The sequence below is a fragment of the Macaca fascicularis genome, chromosome 1 (assembly GCF_037993035.2).
Source record: "Macaca fascicularis isolate 582-1 chromosome 1, T2T-MFA8v1.1".
Classification (NCBI taxonomy): domain Eukaryota; kingdom Metazoa; phylum Chordata; class Mammalia; order Primates; family Cercopithecidae; genus Macaca; species Macaca fascicularis.
The window spans coordinates 65310923-65331811 of NC_088375.1; the positions used below are offsets into that span (position 1 = coordinate 65310923).

At 41.1% G+C, this 20889-nt stretch overlaps 2 protein-coding genes across 6 annotated transcripts in view; both read left to right on the plus strand.

Annotated features, from left to right (window-relative positions):
• Positions 1–5118, plus strand: part of CR2 (complement C3d receptor 2) — a 38907-nt gene extending 33789 nt beyond the window's left edge. For both annotated transcript variants that reach the window (XM_005540688.5, XM_005540689.5), the window contains 2 exons: positions 355–463; positions 4370–5118. In XM_005540688.5, coding sequence (XP_005540745.3) covers positions 355–445 — 91 coding nt within the window. In that variant the 3' untranslated portion in view covers positions 446–463; positions 4370–5118. The remainder of the gene's footprint in view (positions 1–354; positions 464–4369) is intronic.
• A 6011-nt stretch (positions 5119–11129) lies between these two features.
• The window catches only part of CR1 (complement C3b/C4b receptor 1 (Knops blood group)), a 133167-nt gene continuing 123407 nt past the window's right edge, over positions 11130–20889 (plus strand). For all 4 annotated transcript variants that reach the window (XM_065532037.2, XM_065532049.2, XM_065532042.2 and 1 more), the window contains exon 1: positions 11130–11361. In XM_065532037.2, the coding sequence (XP_065388109.1) occupies positions 11226–11361 (136 nt within the window). In that variant the 5' untranslated portion in view covers positions 11130–11225. The remainder of the gene's footprint in view (positions 11362–20889) is intronic.

Sequence of the window (20889 nt, forward strand, 5' to 3'; positions counted from 1 at the left end):
ATTGCATGTTCTCACTTATAAGTGGAAGTTGAACAATGAGAACATGTGAGCACAGGGAAGGGAACATCACACACTGGGGCCTTTCACCGGGTGGGGGGTCGGGGGAGAGATAACAGTAGGAGAAATAACTAATATAGATGACAGGTTGATGGGTGCAGCAAACCACCATGGCACATGTGTACCTATGTAACAAACCTGCACATTCTGCACGTGTACCCCAGAACTTAAAGTATAATTTTAAAAAATGAAATCATCCACAAAAGTACTTACCATGTGTTGGGAATTATGGAAAGCAAACAACTGCTACATCATGGTCAATGAGTAAAGATACTACTTTTTTCTTCTGCTGTTTAGCAATTATCATACAAATACAAGCCAGAAAGAAGCTTTTCGTTTAGAAGCACGAGAAGTATATTCTATTGATCCATACAACCCAGCAAGTTGATCAGAAGACAAACTGGTGGTATGTAATGAAATGGAGATATTATTAATTTACGTATAAAATTTCCTTCAACTTGTATTTATCAATAAGCATAGCACTCATGGTATATATACGTGCTTCTTACTATTGCACAAGTCTTCAGTAATCATGCATAGCAGTTGTTCATTTACCTACTTCATATTGCCAACTAATGTTCCAATTTTTTTAATCCATTCATCCATTCAATAAATATTAAACTAAATAGCAAAACAACTAAGAATAAAGTAAATAAGATGATAAGCATTATATAGAGACATAATAAAGTAGGCAAGGGGGATAAAGAGAACAGGGTGGTTGCAAGGGAAGCTCTTATAAGAGAATGTCGTTTGAGCAAAAACTCAAGGGAAGTAAAGAGGCAGGACCAGGCATGGTGGCTCATGCCTGTAATACCAGCAGTTTGGGAGGCTGAGGCGGGCAGGATCACTCAAAGTCAAGAGTTTGAGACCAGCCTGTTCAACACAGTAAAACCCTGTCTCTACTAAAAATACAAAAATTAGCCAAGTGTGGTGGTGTGCACCTGTGGTCCCAGCTACTTGGGAGGCTGAGGCAGGAGAATCACTTGAGCCTAGGAGGTGGAGGTTGCAGTGAGCCAAGACTGTGCCACTGCACCCCAGCCTGGACAACAGAGCAAGACTGCATCTCAAAAAAAAAAATAATAAAATAAAATAAAAAGCCATGCGGCCATATGGGGGAGGAGGATTCCAGAAAGAACAGTAGGTGCCAAGGGCAAAGGCCATAAGGCAGTTTGTGCCAGCTGTGTTGGCGGCACAGCAGGGAGGCCAGTGTGGCCTAGAGTTGTAGAGATGAAATCAGAGAGATGGAGGTGGGATGCAGGGGAGAGGATGATCATACAAAGTCTTGCTATGTCATTGCAATGGGATGGTGGGAAGGAGAGGATGATTGTATGAAGTCATGGTAAAGAGATTTGTTTTTATTTGGAAGCTTTTAAGGAGAGGAGCAACACATTCACCTTAACTGCTGTGTTAAGAACAGACTGTAGGAAGCCACGGGTGGAAGATAGGAGTCAATGAGGAGGCTGCTGCAATCATCCAGGCAAGAAATTGTCAGTGGCTACCACCAGGCTGTGAGAAGAGGCCAGATTCTGCATGCATTTTTAAGGCAGTGACAATAGGATTTGTTGATAGTTTGTATCAGAATATGAGAGGAAGAGAGCTATCAATAATGACAGGAGGGCTTTTGCCTAAGCAACTGGAAGGATAGAACTGCCATTAATTAACATGATTGAGAATGCAAACAGCAGAATTGGGGAGAAAAATCAGGAGTTCCACTGTGGAGATGTTAAGTGTGGGTGTCTAATAGACTTGGCAAGAAGACAGCTGATGTACAAGTCTGTATTTTGGGCAATTGGTCCAGGCTGGAGATACAAATTTGGGCTTTGTCATTGTGTGGATGTACATAACAATGAGACTGAATAAGATCTCCGAGGAGAAGTCAAAGAGGCTATAGGGAAAAGAAAAGGTCCAAGTGTTGAGCCCTGGATCCTCCAACGTTAGGAGTCATGGAGTGAGAAGGTGCCCACTAAGGAGTGAAGGAGCAGCCTCTGATACTATCCAGAGAAGAACCTCAAAGTCAGGTGAAGAGAGAATTTTAGGGAGGAGGGAGTGATCAACTCTTCTGTTCAGTGTTGCTGGTAGGCCAAGAAAGATGAGCCCTGAAAACTGACCATTGAAATTCAGTAGCACAATTTTTTTTTTTTTTTTTTTTGGAGACAGGGTCTCGCTCTGTCACCCAGGCTGGAGTGCAATGGTGTGATCTCAGCTCACACTTCCTGGGTTCAAGTGATTCTCATGCCTCAGTTTCCTGAGTAGCTGGGATCACAGGCGAGCAGCACAAAATTTGCTGGTGAACTTGACAAGACAGTTTTGGAAGAGAGGAAGGAGGCAAGAGCCAGACTGGACTGAGCTTAAGAGCGAATGAAAGGAGAGAAATTGCAGCTATCAACTAGAGACAACTCTTACCAGGATTTTTTTCTATAAAATGGAGCAAATAAATAAAGTGCTAGAAAGAGTAAAATGTAAAGTCAACAGAAATATTTTTTAAGATTGGAAAAATAGGAGCTATGCTCTATTCCTATATGCTGATGGGAAGGATCTAGTAGAAAGGGAAAGAGTGACAGCGGAAAGAGAGGCAAGAATTGCTGGAGCAAGGTCTGGGTAAGCTAGGAGGAACAGACTAAGCAGAGGAGCTGACCTTAACTGTATGGGCTTAGTAACAGGAGGGAGGGCAGAATCTGCAGGTGCAGATGAAGGCAGGTGGGGAGCTGTGATGGGGAGTGAATGTGTGGAAGTTCTCTTCCGATGATTCAGTCTTCTCAGTGAATAGAAAGCAAATTGTTCAGCTGGGAGTGAGGCTGGGAAAGGAAGTATTAGAGAGTTAAGAAGAAAAAGGAAGGCATTAAATCATCAACTAAGAATTGAAGACTGAATTATAGGGAGTACAGAAAGGCGGACGGGCAACATGAGGTGTGCACCTGAGGTTCCCATGAGAAAATGGAGATGAACATTTGAAGGTTTACTCTGTCCAGGGATTATGCAACAGTCTTTCATGCCCTCTCTTACTTAGCCATCAGTACCACTTTGAAAGGTGGGTGTTCTCCCAAGATAATACCAAGATGAAGAAATAATATCCAAGAAAACCTAGGCTAAAAGATTCTCTTGGGCAAGGTCTCAGGGTCAGTCATTGGCAAAGGTGGAATGCAAGCTCATGTCTGACTTTAAACTGTTTTCTCCTACATAATCTATAAAATAAAGATACCAGCTGGGAGCGGTGGTTCACGTCTGTAATCCCAGCACTTTGGGAGGCTGAGGCAGGCAGATCACGAGGTCAGGAGATCGAGACTATCTTGGCCAACATGGCGAAACCCTGTCTCTACTGAAAATACAAAAATTAGCTGGGTTTGGTGGTGCGTGCCTGTAATCCCAGCTACTCTGGAGGCTGAGGCAGGAGAATTGCTTGAACCGGGAAGTTGGAAGTTACAATGAGCCGAGATCACGCCACTGCACTCCAGCCTGCCGACAGAGTGAGATTCCATCTCAAAATAAAATAAAATAAAATAAAGATACCACCTTTGTCCTCTTGGAATTTATTTTAATAAGACAAATAAGACCCATACATATCACAGGTAATAATACATACCATAAACAAGGTATAGAAAATCTGTGATGGCAGTTGAGGAAGAAAAGGTAACTTGCTGCTGGTGAGTCATGACAGGGAGACCATACTAGTGACCTCTAAATCCAAACCAGTAGGGGTGCAGAGTACAGCTAGCACATAAATATTTGTTGAATGAATATATGAATGAGAAACATTATTACTTTCATTTCTCACTCATCTAGATTAATTCATGTTCATATGAATGTATATAAAATGTAGTTATTTGGCCGGGCACGGTGGCTCACACCTGTAATCCCAGCACTTTGGGAGGCCGAGGTGGGCAGATCACGAGGTCAGGAGATCGAGACCATCCTGGCTAACACGGTGAAATCCCATCTCTACTAAAAATACAAAAAATTAGCAGGGCATGGTGGCGTGTGCCTGTAGTCCCAGCTACTCGGGAGGCTGAGGCAGGAGAATGGCATGAACCTGGGAGGCGGAGCTTGCAGTGAGCCAAGATCGTGCCACTGCACTCCAGTCTGGGCGACAGAGCGAGACTCTATCTCAAAAAAAAAAAAAAAAAAAAGTCGTTATTTGTTCCAGATCATCTTATATGAAGAAAGGCCTTTCAATAGAATATCTTCTAATAGATTTGTTGCTTTGTTGGTTATAACAGTTGTAACTGGTATGTAAAGAGAATGTTAGCATTATTGAAACTTCGAGTTGCACCACTGCTATTCATGCTGCCTCCTAAACAGAAATGATCTATTTCAGTGTGCCTTGTTGCTTGGAATTCAACGGAACATTGATTAGAAAGAAACTGCTCTAACATCAGCAAGTCTCTTTATATGGTCTCAAGACCAAGGAAATTATGTCGCAAGCAATCACTTCCTATGTGCACTTATTCTCAAGAAGAACATCTTTATGGTAAAGATGGGAGCCCAGTTTCACTGCCATGTATTCTTCAAGGACTTTCTGAAACCTCACTTGTGAGATGCCTGAAGCCAGGCCATGGCTATAAACAATTACATGGCTCTAAAAGTTTCACCCTTTTTAAGGAAGGCACTAAAAAGAGCTGTCCTGGTATCTAGACCCATCTTCTTTTTGTAAGCAGCATACTAGTGTTGCTATGTGCTTTTGGTTATAATGTGGTTTTAATTATATAAATAAACTATGAAGCATTTTCTGGGGTTATGATGGCCATACCTTTATTAGGAAGAATGGTTTTATTTTGATAGTAGCTTCCTTCTCTGGTGTTGTTAATCATTTCATTTTTACCCTCACTTAGTTTGAGTTTTTCTCACATTACTGTATATACTTTGCCTTTCCATAATCACTCAGTGATTCCAATTTGCACAAGTTTTTTTAAATTATGGGAATCAAGTTTTAATCCTAGAGATTTGATATACAGTTCAAGCTTTGGATGTTTCCTTAGCAGTTTTGTGATAAGCTCTAGTTGCTTGTAAAATTTCACTTAATAATGTGTACATTAGCCATTCAATAAATTGTAATTGTAAAGAAAACATACAACACTTGCCTTATTTTGTTTTTTCTGGAGTCAATGAACTCTTGAGTAACAGAGAATCTTTGGGCTTTAGAGTTCACGATTTAACAGTTGTTCATTCAGGATCCCATCACGTGGTCATTTTAGCCAAACTTTCAACCCACAAATTCAATTTCCTCACCCTCAAGACTTTCTCTTATATTTGTCCAGCCAATACCTTCCCCGGCTCACTCATCCTCTCCCACCACACCCTTGATATAGATATAGCTGTTAATTTTCTCTGTTCCAACATTTAAACTATTGAGAAAATAAAACTTTGCTCACTGGTGACCACAAATTTACTCTCTACCTTCCCCTAGACTAAGTATGCTGTTCATCATCTTTTTTCTCTTTTTTAAAATTGTGATTAAAAACATATAACATAAAATTTACCATCTCCACCATTTTTAAGTGTACAGTTCAGTAGAGTTAGGTACATTTACATTGTTGTAAAGCAGATCTCCACAACTTTTTCTCTTATAAAACTAAGACTCTGTATCTGTTATATAATAACTCCACATTCCCCCATCCCTTCAGCCCCTGGCAACCACCATTCTGTTTTCTGTCGCAATGAATTTGACTACTCTCAGTACCTCATATAACCGGAATCATACAGTGCCTGTCCTTTTGTGACTGACTTATTTCACTTAGTATAATGTCCTCAAGATTCATTAATATTGTAGCATGTGTCAGAATTTCCTTTTTAAGGAAAGAAAGAGGCCGGGCGCGGTGGCTCAAGCCTGTAATCCCAGCACTTTGGGAGGCCGAGACGGGCGGATCACGAGGTCAGGAGATCAAGACCATCCTGGCTAACACGGTGAAACCCCGTCTCTACTAAAAAATACAAAAAACTAGCCGGGCGAAGTGGCAGGCGCCTGTAGTCCCAGCTACTCGGGAGGCTGAGCCAGGAGAATGGCTAAACCCGGGAGGCGGAGCTTGCAGTGAGCTGAGATCTGGCCACTGCACTCCAGCCTGGGTGACAGAGCGAGACTCCGTCTCAAAAAAAAAAAAAAAAAAGAAAAAAAAAAGAAAGAAAGAAATTCATTGGGTGTATATGCAATTTTGTTTATACATTTTGTGTATCCATTTATCTGTCAGTAGCCATTAGATTGTGTATTAGTCTATTCTTATATTGCAATATAGAAATACCTGAGACTGAGTAATTTATAAAGAAAAGAGTTTTAATTGGCTCATAGTTCCACAGATTGTATGAGAAGCATGATACTGGCATCTGCTCAGCTTCTGGGGAGGCCCCCAGCAAACAGACAATTATGGCAGAAGGTAAAGAGGGAAGCCAGGCATGTTTTACATGGCAGAAGCAGGAGCAAGGGAGAGAGAGGGGAGGTGCCACACACTGGAACAGCACCAAGGGTATGGTGCTAAACCATTCATGAAGGATCCACCCTCATGATCCAATCACCTCCTACCAGGTCCCACCTCCAACAACTGGGGATTACAATTCTACATGAGATTTGGATGGGAACACAGCTTTCTTCTGAGCCCTCCATATTTTTCCAACCTCTGCCTGTTACCTAATTCCAAAGTTGCTGCCATATTTTCAGGTATCTTTATAGCAATGACCCACACCTGGGTACCAATTTTCTGTATTAGAAATACCTGAAGCTTGGTAATTTATAAGCAAAAGAGGTTTAATTGGCTTATGGTTCCAGGGTCTGTACAGGAAACATGATGCTGATTTCTTCCTGCCTTGGGAAACTCAAAACCATGGAGGAAGGCAAAGGGGAAGAAAGGCATCCCATACGGTGGGAGCAGGAGGAAGAGAGAGAGGGGGCAGGTGCAACACACTTTTAAACTACTAGATTTGGTGAGAACTCACTCCCTATACAGTACCAAGCTAATTCATTCAAGAGAAATCCACCTTCATGATCCAGTCACCTCCCACTAGGCCCCTCTCCAACACTGGAGATTACAATTTGACATGATATTTGGTGCAGACACAGATCCAAACCATATCAGGTTGTTACCACCTCTTTGCTATTGTGAATAGTGCTTCCATGAGCATGGGTGTACAGATATCTTTTCAGACATTGCTTTCAATTCTTTTGGATCCATATCCAGAAGTAAGATGCTCTTCAGCATCTTTTATTCATGTACAGTCACCAGCACTTTCATTTCCCCATGTTGTCTGTTCACTCACCTCAAGCCATCTATTCTACATTCATTCTTTCTTCCTTCTATTAAGGGATGATGAAAATATCCGAGGGTAATTCTCTCAACTTCCTCTCCCTCCACCCTCCATCATATCTACGTCCACTCACCCTTACAATCATGTCTGTCTTACACTTTTCACAGCCTATATCTTTCTCTCCTCATCCCTTTCTGTCTTTTCCAGGACATTGTTCCTTTAGTTAGACCCTCTCTCATCACTGGCTCCTTCGTTCCACCTCCAAAACTCCTGAAGCCAAGACCTGCTGAGCTGCATGTGACAGAAATCCACCTCACACTGGCTTAAACCAAAAATGAATTTTACTAAATCACATGACAGAAAAGGCCAGGCGTGTAGTTGGCTCTTGTCAAAACAGGGATAGTCAAAGCATGCCTTCAGGAATATCTTCTCCTGCTGCTTTGCCTTGCTGGCTTCATTCTCTGGAAGAAACTCCCTAAAAACCAGCAAAATATTTGCTTACAATGTGAAGTGCACATCTCATCAGCTTAGCTTTCCAGTACAAAGAGCTTCTCTTGTCCAATAAGTCTTTCAAAAGTCCCTTCAATAGCTCTCATTCTCCAAATAGGGTTACATGTCCCCAAAGGAAGCAATAACTAGGAGCAAGACAGTGAAATAAACACAGGGCAAGGCCTGAGTTGCCTGCCCAGCCTTGGAGATGGGGGTAGGGTTGGTCTACCTCATTGGTTCTCAGGTGGGATGATTTTGCCCTCCCAATGACATTTGGCAGTGTCTAGAGACATTTTTGGTTACTACAACTGGAGGAGAGAAGTGCTTCTGGCCTCTAGTGGGTAGAGGCCAGGGATACTGCTACACATTCTCTAAGGCACAAGACAGCCCTCCAGAACGAAGAATTATCTGGTCCATGATGTCAATAATATGGAGGTCGAGAAACCATAGTCTTCCAGAATCACACTGAACTATGGAAAAAAGGGGATTTCTCAATGGAAAAACCTAGGGGCAAATCCCAGAGGAAGGGACACATTTAGAGCAACAGATATCCACCTTCCCCTCCATCTGAAAACAAATCTTCCCCCAAACCATCTATGTTTCTCTTTTAAACTATCTGTCTACCACCAAATTTTCTGAAAGAGTGGTTGACCTTAGCTGTCTCAACCATTGTAGTCATTCATTCAAGAAATAATTGTAGAACTCCTTCTCTGTGCTAAGCATTATTTTAGGTCATGGGATTTGGCAGTGGTAAACTGACATGTTCTCATGCAGCTTTTATTCTAGTGGGAGAGACACACAATAAGCAGATTTTCAGATGGTAATAAAATGAAAAAATGGTAAGTATAATGTTTTAATCTATATAAAACAAGCAAAAAGGAAAGGAAGTTCTGAATTAATGTGCAATTTTAAATAGTGGCCAAGAAAGGCTCCATTAAGAAGGTCTCATTTGAGCCAAATAACTTACGGAGATGAGGCAGTAGCCATGCAGACAGATATCTGGGCAAAGATCGTTCTAAGCAAAAGGACTATTAAATGGGAGGAAAAAAACTGAAGAGAAAAACACACCTGCTGTACTTGGAGAAATAATTTGTTTGCATGCTGATGGTAAAAATCCAGCAGAAAGAGGGGTATGATAATGCTGGAGAAAGTGAGAATTGCTGGTTTCCTTGAGCGAGTGAGAGCAAACTGAATCTAGGGCACAAGTGGAGAGATCACCCTTAGACTTAGACTGTGGACAGTATAAATACACTAACAAGAGAGAAGGAAGTTACATGGGCCAAATACAAGAATTTTGGTGGAGCGATGGTAGAAAATTGTAGATCTATTTGATTGTTTCTATTTTCTCAATAAAGAAAGAAACAAAGCTATTCACAGAGATTAGGAATGTTGGAGAAGGTGTCAGAAATAAATGTCAAAAATATGAAATAGTCATTTAGGAGAATGGGAGAATAAATGGATTAGACAAAATATAGTGGAAATGTCAGGCAGCAGTACAATGGTCCATTTGAAATTCTTTGTTACTAAAGTAAGGCTAGTCATTGTATCTCTGTGTCTTTTCCAGTCACATTCAGTTTCACAGGTATGGGAGCAAAATAATGGAGAATTGATTCTAACCAGGATTGTCGATTTGTCTAACGCCTATAATAAAGCAAGAGAAGGGTGAGGGAGCTAATGGTGGGTGCAAGATGATGATTATAATGACAGAGTATGGAATTTAACCTGGTAGTGATGAAAGTGAAGACACGAAGGAGGTGAGAGGCTGAGAGAGAGAGCGATAGGATCAATGGGTTGCAGGCACTGAGACAGACAAAGATTGCTGGATTCAGTTTAATGGTAAAAGAGAAGAGTAGGATTGGTGGTTAAAGAGTGGGATCACTGAAATCATTGAGGGTTGCAGTGACAGTGACAAGTTTCAGAGCATGCACATGAGCATTAGTGTCAGAGGAGAATAGAGGACAAGACCACAGGCAGAGAAGAGGTCAAGGCACTTTAAGGCCAGGGATTTGAAAATGCTATTTCTGTGAATATTGAAATAACCAGGGACTGTGGCAGAACTAATAGTGGAGAAGGTGGCCATGAGCCAGGAGCTAAAACCTTCAAGGAATGAGGGGAGAAAGTAGACACTAGGAGATGGATACTAGCAGAAGTGGTAAGGAGTGGCACCTTCTGATAGCATGTGATGGAAAACTGAGAAACTGAGCCTTCTCCTCTTCTCTTTTCCTAAGCCTACTACAATCTGACTGCTTCTCCCATTACTCTGTCGAGAATAACTTGAAATGATGATAGCAAATCCTTAAAAGAATGTCACTGGATGTATTAAAAAGTGTGATAAGTGATATGATCAAAGTAGACATTTCTTCCACTAGAATTTTGGGAGAAAGCCTAATGGAAACCAGTGCGCACAGAAAGACAAATCCTGTATGATACCAGTCATATGTGGACTCTAAAAAAGCTCATCTCATAGAAGTAGAGAGTAGAGTACTGGTTACCAGAGGCTGGGGAAGGGAGAGACAATGGGAGATAGAGACAGATTGGTTAAAGGGCACAGGATCACAGATAGATAGGAGGAATAAATTCATCCTTGAATACTTAACCGTCACCCTAAATCTGTCACTCCTACATCCATATTTCTTATTTCAATAAGTAGCACCACCATCCATTTCTAATCCTGGGGCTAACTCTTGATTGCTTTCTTCTCACCACCAACCTTAAGAAAGGAAGTAACCAATATCCAGTACACAAGCAACTGTTCATTTCATCTCCAAAATCTTTGTTAATTATCCACTTTATCCACCCAGTCAGGGCCGCCATCAAACCTCACTTGGATGTCAGCAAAAGCTCCCTGACTGGTCTCCCCTCTCCATTATTGCCCTATTCTAATCTACCTTCCATACTATACACACATTTACATTTTAAAAATGTATATCCGATCGTCCCTCCCTTTTTAAAAATCTTACGATGGCCTGACATCTCAATTCACGATAAGGAAATTGGTTCTTCACATTCTCTGTACACTGTACACATGGCCTGCAATTGCGCTTCAACACAGAGACCAGGCATTTCATTAGCTGACCTTCCCACACACATTCTTGCAAAGAGGAATAGTCAAGCAGGCTGTTTGGAGGCGAGCTGCCGTCATCCACCACCTGTGTCTGTAAGCGCAGAGCCTCGCACGCGGGATCCATCGGAAGCCCAAGCATTGTCAAGCTCTGCTGCTGCACCTGGGTCCGCAACGTGGGCTCTGCCAGAGAAACCCGTTAGAAACAATGCAAATGGGGAGTAAACATGGCCTCGCCCATGAAGAGGAAGCTGTGGTGAAAAGCATTTTGTCCCGGAACCCCGCAGCCCTCCCCATACCCTGGGCGCGGAGCACAAGGATTGGTCCCTCCTCTTTGTACTGCTCTTTTCCTCTTATTTCAGCTTTCTTCGAGAACAAATCTGGTTTGTAGATGTGCTTGGGGAGAATGGGGGCCTCTTCTCCAAGAAGCCCGGAGCCTGTTGGGCCGCCGGCGCCCCGTCTCCCCTTCTGCTGCGGAGGATCCCTGCTGGCGGTTGTGGTGCTGCTCGCGCTGCCGGTGGCCTGGGGTGAGACGCGGGCGGGCGTGGGGAGGCGCCTGGGCGGACGAGGCACCCGGGGCCCCGCAGGGAACTCGCGTGCCTCGCTGGGCTGCGCTCCTCTGGACGCCCGGGTCCGAAGGCAGTGCGATGGGTGGGCTGAGCGCGCAAACCGGCAGGGCGGCGGGTCTGGGATTCTTCTGCTCACTGGAGACCCTCGCTGCTTCTGGGTAAGCGTGGAGTCCCCATGTGCATGGGGCTTAAGTCGTGACCAGCGCAGAGGAAGGCGCAGATGCTGAGCGGGTGTCGCATGAAATTCCTTGCATTTGTGTATTCACAGTCTAGGCTGGCTATAGCGGAGCGTGGCGTTGATCCTAGCGAAAGGGGACTTGGGGATCCGACAAACCTGAGTTCTGGTCCTAGAAACTTAACTATGAGGCAGCTTAGCACACCTAAGTCTGTTTGCTCTTCTGTAAAATGGGGACATTGATATCTGTGCATTGTGGAGGTGCTGCCTCAGTGGCATAAAGCCTGTCGAGTGTCTAACACAGGGCCTGTCCCCGAGTCCATTTCTATCCCCTCAACCATTGCCTCTGCACTTTGCTCCCAATGGTGTTTAGACAAGCAGTCCTAGGGATGCAGGTATTACCTGACAACTGCCCCACATAGAACTGTCCTCGTTCCCCACCCCAAGCCACCACCGCTATCATCACCCTTGCACTTGATTGATAGTATATTTTAAGACAGATGCATGCCAGGCACTTGGGGATTAGAGGAGTAAGGGCAGCCCCAGAACATGCAGTGTAACCGCTGCAGGTAGAAGGAACAGTAGATATGTTTACAGTTCGCATTTTAGGGATGTGTTTAGTGCAAAATAAACCCTATTATTATAACTACTATGGAAATTTTGAGGCCACATCTCTTCCTTTTTCTTAACTTCACATAGGTAAACATCTTCAATTAGAACCCTTCTATTATTATTTTTGGGCTCCCCAGAAGTCTTCTTGTTTGCCTAGACTCACTGGCAACATCTCAATTGAAGTGACAGTCTTGGTTGTTCCTGTCCAGCCTCTTCTGACAACTCCAGGTTCGCCCTTCTCTGCTACTAGACATTTTGCATTCTTTATTTGAGTGTTCCTTCTTCTCTAAAAGAGTAAAAAATAAAATAAATTAAAACCAAGTTCCCGCAAGAGTTGTTATTACTATTTGATCTCCTTAGGCACCAGAAAGTAACCTGTCAGGTGAAGAGATATGATAAAACTTACAATTTTATTTTTAGGAGAGAAGCATGCCCAGTAAGTTAAGCAATCTGTTGTCAGTGCTTAAGAATTTGTGTCATCCTTGTGAGTACTGACCCTCTTCTTACTAGAATGTTGTTTTAGTTTGCCTATGTTGATTAAGTTACTGTTATAAACAATCCCAGACACTATTAATTGCAAAAATAAAAAAAATTACTGAGGTTATCACAATAACCTCCAAATGTGAAACAGCCTAAACTATACTACCTGGAAATTTTCTTGCTGACATAATTTAAATTTTAAAATGCTGATGGATGTTTCCAGTGTGCACGGTCCTTTAGAATTTTAAAGAAGTATAAGAGCTATGCACCCAAGGTATATGCATGTAGAAGTAGGTGGTGGAGTTTTATGAAATCTACTTATTAGGAAGCCAGTGTTCGGCTTTTTCCAGCTTCTGCTACTTACCAGCTGGGGTCTTGGACCCAGTAAGTTAAGTCACATCACTGAGTGTCCACATGTATAAAATGAGCATAACTGACATCCTGATCTCTGAAAGAGGTATTTTGAAAATCAGATGGTGTAATGCATGTGACAGTGTTTTGTAATCTGAAAACCCCCATGCATATCTGAAAAATCATGACTAAGAAGTCATGCAAGACTGCAGGATCACTGAAAAGGGAGAAGTCTTAGCTCCTACGATCAGGAAAGTGTGAGTGAAAGGTGTATGGATTTACTAGCACTTAAAGAGTGAATCCAGAAACAGTTTGCATAGGACAGTTTATGGGGATATTTATTTCTATACAAAACATAGCAGAGGAACTAGGATTGTTTTGTTATTATGATTAACTCACAGTACCCGTGAAGTGGTATAGGGCTATTTGAAAGAGGACTTAGATTAGCTGCAAATAGATATTGCAAATGTAGGACAACCACTGAAAAAAGTGAAAAAAAGAATGATAATTATATGTGAATAAGGAAGAGAAAATTTCATCATATAAAATGCTCAGTTAAAACAATAAAGAGGGCTGGGAACGGTGGTTCATGCCTGTAATCCCAGCACTTTGGGAGGTTGAGGTGGGTGGACCATCTGAGGTCAGGAGTTCGAGACCAGCCTGGCCAACATAGTGAAACCCTGTCTCTACAAAAATACAAAAATTACCGAGGCATGATGGCGGGTGCCTGTAGTCCCAGCTACTCAGGAGGCTGAGGCATGAGGCTTGAGAATCGCTTGAACCTGGGAGGCAGGGGTTGCAGTGAGCGGAGATCATGCCATTGCACTCCAGCCTGGGTGACAGAGTGCAACTCCATATCAAAAGAGAAAGAACGGAGGAAGGAAGGAAGGAAGGAAGGAAGGAAGGAAGGAAGGAAGGAAGGAAGGAAGGAAGGAAGGAAGGAGAAAGAAAGGAGGGAGGGAGGGAAGGAGGAAGGAAGGAAACCAATAAAACAATAAAGGGCAGGAAAAGAATGGAAGACAAAAAGTAGAAACACAGAACAAGAGAACAAAGGCAACAAATAGAAACCAGTAACAAACACTAAACCAACCATATCAACAATAATTTTGAGTGCCAATGATCTAAATGCACCATTTGAAACAGAGATCATCAGAGTGGATCAAGAAACAAGACCCAACAATATATTGTGTACAACAAGACCATTTTAAATATAGACGACATATATTAAAAGTAAATGGATAAAGATATACCATGCTAATGCTAGTTATAGAAAGCAGGAGTAACTGTGTTAATTTCAAACACAGCAGACTTCCGACCAAGAAAAATTATTAGGGATAAAGAGGGGCATCATATAATGATAAAGGGGCCACTTATCCAAGAAGACATAATAATATCCCATATGTATGCACCTGACAGAGAGACAAAATATGTGAGGCAAAACCCATAGAACTGCAAGGAGAAATAGATGGATTTGCTATCATAGTTGGAGACTTCTATGATATCTTTCTGATATCAGAAAAGGTGCTGAAGTCTTCTTATCAGAAATGGGCAGATTCAGCAGGCAGAAAATCCATAAGGACATACTTGAACTCAACAGCACCATCAATCCACTTGGATATAATTGACATATATAGGTGACTTCATCCAACAGCAGCAGAACACATATTCTCCGGCTCACATTCATGGGGATAGACCACATTCTGAGCCATAAAATAGTACGCAAATTAAGCTTTACCAGGCAGTGTTTAGCATAGGGTGAACTCTGGCGCCCTCATCTGGTCCTCATGTAGGATCTGGTTTGGTTATCCCTGCTAGGTAAAGGTGCAAGATAGAAGGGAACTTCCAACTTGCTTTCTGTGCTCTGTGATGTATTTTGGTTTACATATGCTCAGATGAGTGGATGTATGATTTATATTATCTATTTTAATCTAAAATAACCTTCACATTTGGACAGGTAACATCAAAAGTGTCCTACACAGAAATACTGGGTGAAGATCCCTGTAATAAAACCAACTCCAGAAAACAAGAAAATGGCAGAGTTGACAATCCCTCTCACCCTCCCCGCAAAGACACATGTATACACATTTTTTGTCAGAGGCATTAAGAGGAAGAAATGCTGTCAGTCTAATCACAGCTGATCACAACTTGATGAAACCAAAAAATCTAGAAAGTATCATGAAGACAGTTGACATACAGCTTTACATTCACTACTGTGACCAGAGAAACTCACTGTGGCTGTTTTTTATCCCATTAGATGTCAAATAATGATTGTGTTAAGTCATAATGATTAACAAGGCATTTAAAATATTTATTTTATCTGTATTACATTTCAAAAAATTTATATTGAGACATAAAATTTATGTTTGAGTACATATATAATTTATAAATTTATATATTTTGAAAGTGCATGCTTTTTTTTTTTTAAACTGAAAGAGGTGCCTAAGCAAAGCAAGTGCAAGTCTATTCCTTAAAGGGTAAGTGTGCAGAATGGAAAGCAGGAGTGTTCTTTGGGTTGACAGCTCATATTTCAACAGACATGAAAGTGATTATGTGTTAATTGTGTGTATAGCACAGAATAAATCAACTTGCTTTGAATGGAAGATCTGAATCAGGAGAATGTGAAAGTGGGCTGAGTCATATAAGACAAAACCGAAAAGGAGATAACAATATATACCCACTAGAATGGCTAACTTTAAAAAGATTGACTAAGCCAAGTGCTGGCAATAAGGTGGACAACTGGAATTATAATATACTGCTATTTGGCAGGTAAAATTATAACATTAACTTCAGAAAATAGTTCAACAGCTTCTTAAAACCTTAGACACACACCCTGTCATGTTACTCAGCATTTTACTCTTAGTTTTTTACCCAAGAGCAATGAAATCATATGTCCACACAAAGACTTGTATGTGAATTTTCATACCACTTTTGTTTGTAATAACCAACAAGTGGAAACAATCCAAATGTCCCTGAACAAGTGAATGGATAAACTAAATTAAGATATATTTATACAATGAATATCACTCAGCAACAAAAGGAAACAATTTTTATATGTGCAGCAATCTAGATGGATCTCTAATTATGTTGTGTAAAGGCTAAAACATTTTAAAAAAAACCGAGTGATTTCCCTTATACAATAGGATATGAACGAAGTGATTCAGGTTATATGAAATTTTAGAAAGTCAAATCAATCTGTAGTAAGAGAAAAGCACCTGAGTGATTTCCTTTATACGATAGGATATAAACGAGGTGATTTGGGTTATACGAAATTTTAGAAAGTCAAATCAATCTGTAGTAAGAGAAAACACGTTGGAGGTTGCCTAGGGAAGGAAGTGGATGTTTGGATGGATTACAGAAGGACATGAGGGAACTCTGTGGGGGTGGGGTGTATGATGGAAATGTTTATTGTCTTCATTTTGGTGATGGTTTCACAATGCATACATATAAGTAATCGAATTGTGTACTTTAAATACTAATCAATAATTGTATATAATATATCTTAATAAAGCTATAAAAACTTTTTAAAATTATGGTAGGTCTTCAGTTTATGGAGTTTATATTAATATATTTATCATAGGAACTAGCCGCAATTGACGGATTGGTAATAAAGGAGGGAAAGGAAATTATATCAAGCTTTCTTTGTTGAAGGCTCATATATTCCTTTTTTGAGCTATTATACAACTTTACTTTTTATAATTACCTACACTATTCATATACTACTATGCAGGTAAGAATATTATGTAAGTAAGGGGAAGGAACTTCTTTCCAAGAATGGTTCATTCAATTTGTTTTGTTACTTTAGGTCTTGTTCTATCCTTTTGTTGCAAGCTTTGCTGTGACATTTACCCTCTCTTAATACAGCTTTTGGCACTAGGCGCTTCACTTGGAATTTCTTCCTTTGTCCAGCATCAATGGATAAGACAAATATCGAAATTGTATTTCATCCCATGTATCAATTAGAGGAAAGGTGAATGCATAACACTGAAAATAACAGGAACTGGTTTACTCAGTTTTTTTTGTTTTTTTGTTTTTGTTTTTTCGTTTTCTTTTTACAGTGGTTCTCAAAGTGCTGTTATCTATCAAAATCAGCTGTGAAAATTTTTAAAAATGTAGACTCCTGGGCTCTAATCTAGACCAACTAAATCAGAGATTTGGGGGACATAGCTTGAATTCTTGACTTTTTTTAAGTTTTATAAGTAATTCTTCATTTGTTGTTCTTTGCAACAAATATGCATTGAGTGCTTATAATTAAGTGTTAAGCACCAGGACTAGGTATTAATTTAGAGGTACAAAAAACACATCATCTCTTGCCTTTAAATTATTCATGTCTAATATCTGTTGAGAGAAATAGATCCTTCTAAAAGCCCACAAAGATAAAAGGCACAAATTGTAATAACAAACAATGCCAAATCCCTAAGAGGGTCAGGAAAGGCTTCAGATGAGATTGGGTGTGTTCAGGGTGGTATGGACATAGACAGGCCAGGGAAGGCTTCGATAAGAAAGTACCATTTTAGCAGACACCTGGAGGAAGAATCAAAGTCAGAGCAAAGATAAAAGTGCGTCACACAGAAGGAATGTCATAGACAGGGGGAAAATGTGTGTCTTCGGGAAACTGAAAAAGGGGAAAGGGCCACACCTTGGTGAGGGGACCAAGTGGCACGAGATGAAGCAGGAAACATAGACAAGGGCATCCTTGTTTAACAACTGCTGGCTTAATAAAGCAAATGTGTGATGATGGATACAGGCTGTCTGGGAAAAATAAGTGAGAAATATGAGCTTTCTTGGAGCATCATCCTTTGCTTCAGTAGAAAGCACAGAGTTAGGCTTCCAATTCTGACTAAAGCCGTTGTCAACAGGGAAAAGGCAACCTTAGCAATTCTCCTGTCTGTCCGGGATCCCGTGGGCACTATGATGGAGCTCATGAGATGCAGAAGAGAAGTCCCAGGCTGAATCGGGGGCACATTCACTCAGGAGAGCTGAGGTCCCCAATCACTGAGGTCATCCAGTGCATTCCCAACAACATAGGCTCATTCTAAACTAGCTCTGCAAAGGAGCAGAAAATAAACTCTTGGAAGCAAAGCAAGCACTCCCACTTTAGCAGAATGATAAAATTTAACTCTTAGAAGTCCCCCGCCTTTTCTAAGGGTAATAATCATAAGTATAACTTATGAAGTGCTTCTGTGTATGTGAGAGCATATACTACTTTTGATTCTTCCTACAAACCTGGTAGGAAAATATTACTCCCTTTATGAAGATGAAACTGAGGCTCAGCAAGATTAAGCAGTTTGCCTAAGACCTCATAGCCATTAAGTAGAAGACATTGGGTTCAAAGTTCAATCTATGAACCCAACATTTTTAACGCTATATACCATTCTCTTTTTGTATTAGTTTTCTATTGCTGCTGTAACAAATTTCCACAAACTTAGTGGCTTAAGACGACAGAAATGTATTCTCTTCCAGTTCTGGAGACTGACGTCTAAAATAGATCCATAGGGCTGTGTTCCTTGTGGAGGCTCCAGGGGAGAAGGGGTTTTCTTGCTCTTTCCAGTTTCCAGGGTCTGCTTCCATCCTTTGGCTCATGGCCTCCTTCTTCTACCTTCCAAACCAGCACCATAGTGTCTTTAAATATCTTTCTTCTGTCTCCTTTCACCCTCTTACCTCCCTTTTATGAGGACCCTTGTGATTACATTTAAGGCCCACCTAGATAACCCAGGATAATCTGTACATCTCAAGATTCTTAATCACATCTGCAAAGCCCTTTTACCATTACAGGTAACATTCACAGGCTTCAGGGATCAGAACATGGATGTCTTTGAGAGGTCCTTACTTAGCCTACCACATCTTTCCATATAGATTCTCAAAATTTTAGCTGAGCCTAATAGGGGAGTTCATTACCATTAGGGTCCAGTTTAGTAGCAAGTGCTTCCTTTAAGTGAAAAGGTGAAAGTTGTCCACTTAATAAGGAAAGAAAAACATTGTATGTTAAAGTTGCTAAGACCTAAGGTAAGAAGGAATCTTCTAACGATGAAATTGTGAAGAAGGAAAAATAAATCTGTGCTACTTTTGTGGTCACATTTCAAACTGCAAAAGTTACAACCACAGTGCATGCTAAGTGCTTAGTTAAGAGGGGAAAGGCATTAAATTTGTGGGTGGAAGATGTGAACAGAAATGTGTTCTAGTTGACAGCTATCAGGTTTGGTACTATCTGAGGTTTCAGGTATTGGCTAATGTCTTGGAACATGTCCCCCACAGATACGTGGGTGACTACTCTATATTCAAAGTAAGCACTTATATATTGGGGAGTAGATCTCCCAACTCATTATTTATTTTTTATTTGTCCCACAAATAAAGTAAACAAAGTAGAATTTTAGGCAAGATTCATTTCTAGAGATAGAGATATTTTATTATAATAAAGAAGGTTGCTCTACCATAAAACATAGCAATTTAACTTTTTATAATCCTGATAACCTCAAAATATATAAAATAATAGATGGACAACATTATAAAAAGAAATAGACAAATGTACAATAAATAAAATATTTTAGTACAACTCATTTAGTATCTAGTAAACCAAGTAGTCCCCCCAAAATCAGTAAGCATCTAGAAGATTTGAATAAATATTAACAGATTGGATTCACTGACTGATCTCATTACAAGAAAGAATTATGCATGATGATGGGAGAGATGAAGCCACAGCACAGGCACTTACTGATTAACTAAATTTTGAAGCTGTGAAATGCAGCTCCTCCTTTAGTGAGAGATGATATAAATAGCTTAGTTGCCTTCAAACTAGCAGAGACTTTTTGAATGGATGTATGTTGATTTTTTAAAAAGGAGCTTATTTCTGAGGCATCTTTTAAAGCAGGTTTCCTCAGCCCCTGGGCCATGAACCGGTACTGTCCGGTGGCCCGTTAGGAACTGGGCAGAACAGTAGGAGGTGAGCAGCCAAGTATTACTGCCTGAGCTTCACCTCCTGTCAGATCAGTGGCAGCATTAGATTCTCATAGGAGCAAAACCTCTATTGTGAACTGTGCGTACGAGGAATCTAGGTTGCATGCTCCCTATGAGAATCTAATGCCTGATGATGTAAGTGGAACCGTTTCATCTCAAAACCGTTCCCCTGCACCCTCCATTCCAGGAAAAATTGTCTTCCACAAAACCAGTCCCAGGTGCTAAAAAGGATGGGGACCACTGTTCTAAAGGAATCAGTCCTTTTGCTATTATTATTATTATTATTAAGATGGGATCTTGCTCTGTCACCCAGGCTGGAGTGCAGTGGCACAATCTTGGCTCACTGCAACCTCTACTCCTGGGTTCAAGCAATTCTCCTGCCTCAGCCTCCCGAGTAGCTGTGCACAGGCACGTGTACAGGCACATGCAATCATGCTCTGCTAACTTTTTGTATTTTGGGAGAGACAGGGTTTCACCATGTTGGCCAGCCAGGTCTCAAACTCCTGACCTCAAGTGATCCACCCACCTTAGCCTCTGAAAGTGCTAGAATTACAGGCATGAGCCACCACTCCTGCACCCCTTGGCTATTACTGAAGTGTTCTTTTTCTTTTTTGATCACATCTATGTAGTATATTGGAGAGAAAGAAAGTAGAATGGGAATTTCAACAGGGTCACGGTGGCTCATTCCTGTAATCCCAACACATTGGCAGGCTAAGGTGGGCAGATGACCTGAGGTCAGGAGTCGAGACCAGCCTGGCCAACATGGTAAAACCCCGTCTCTACTAAATATACAAAAATTAGCCAGGTGTGATGGTGGGCACCTGTAATCCCAGCTACTCAGGAAGCTGAGGTAGGGACAATTGCTTGAACCCACGAGGTGGAGGTTGTAGTGAGCCAAGATAGCGCCACTGCACTCC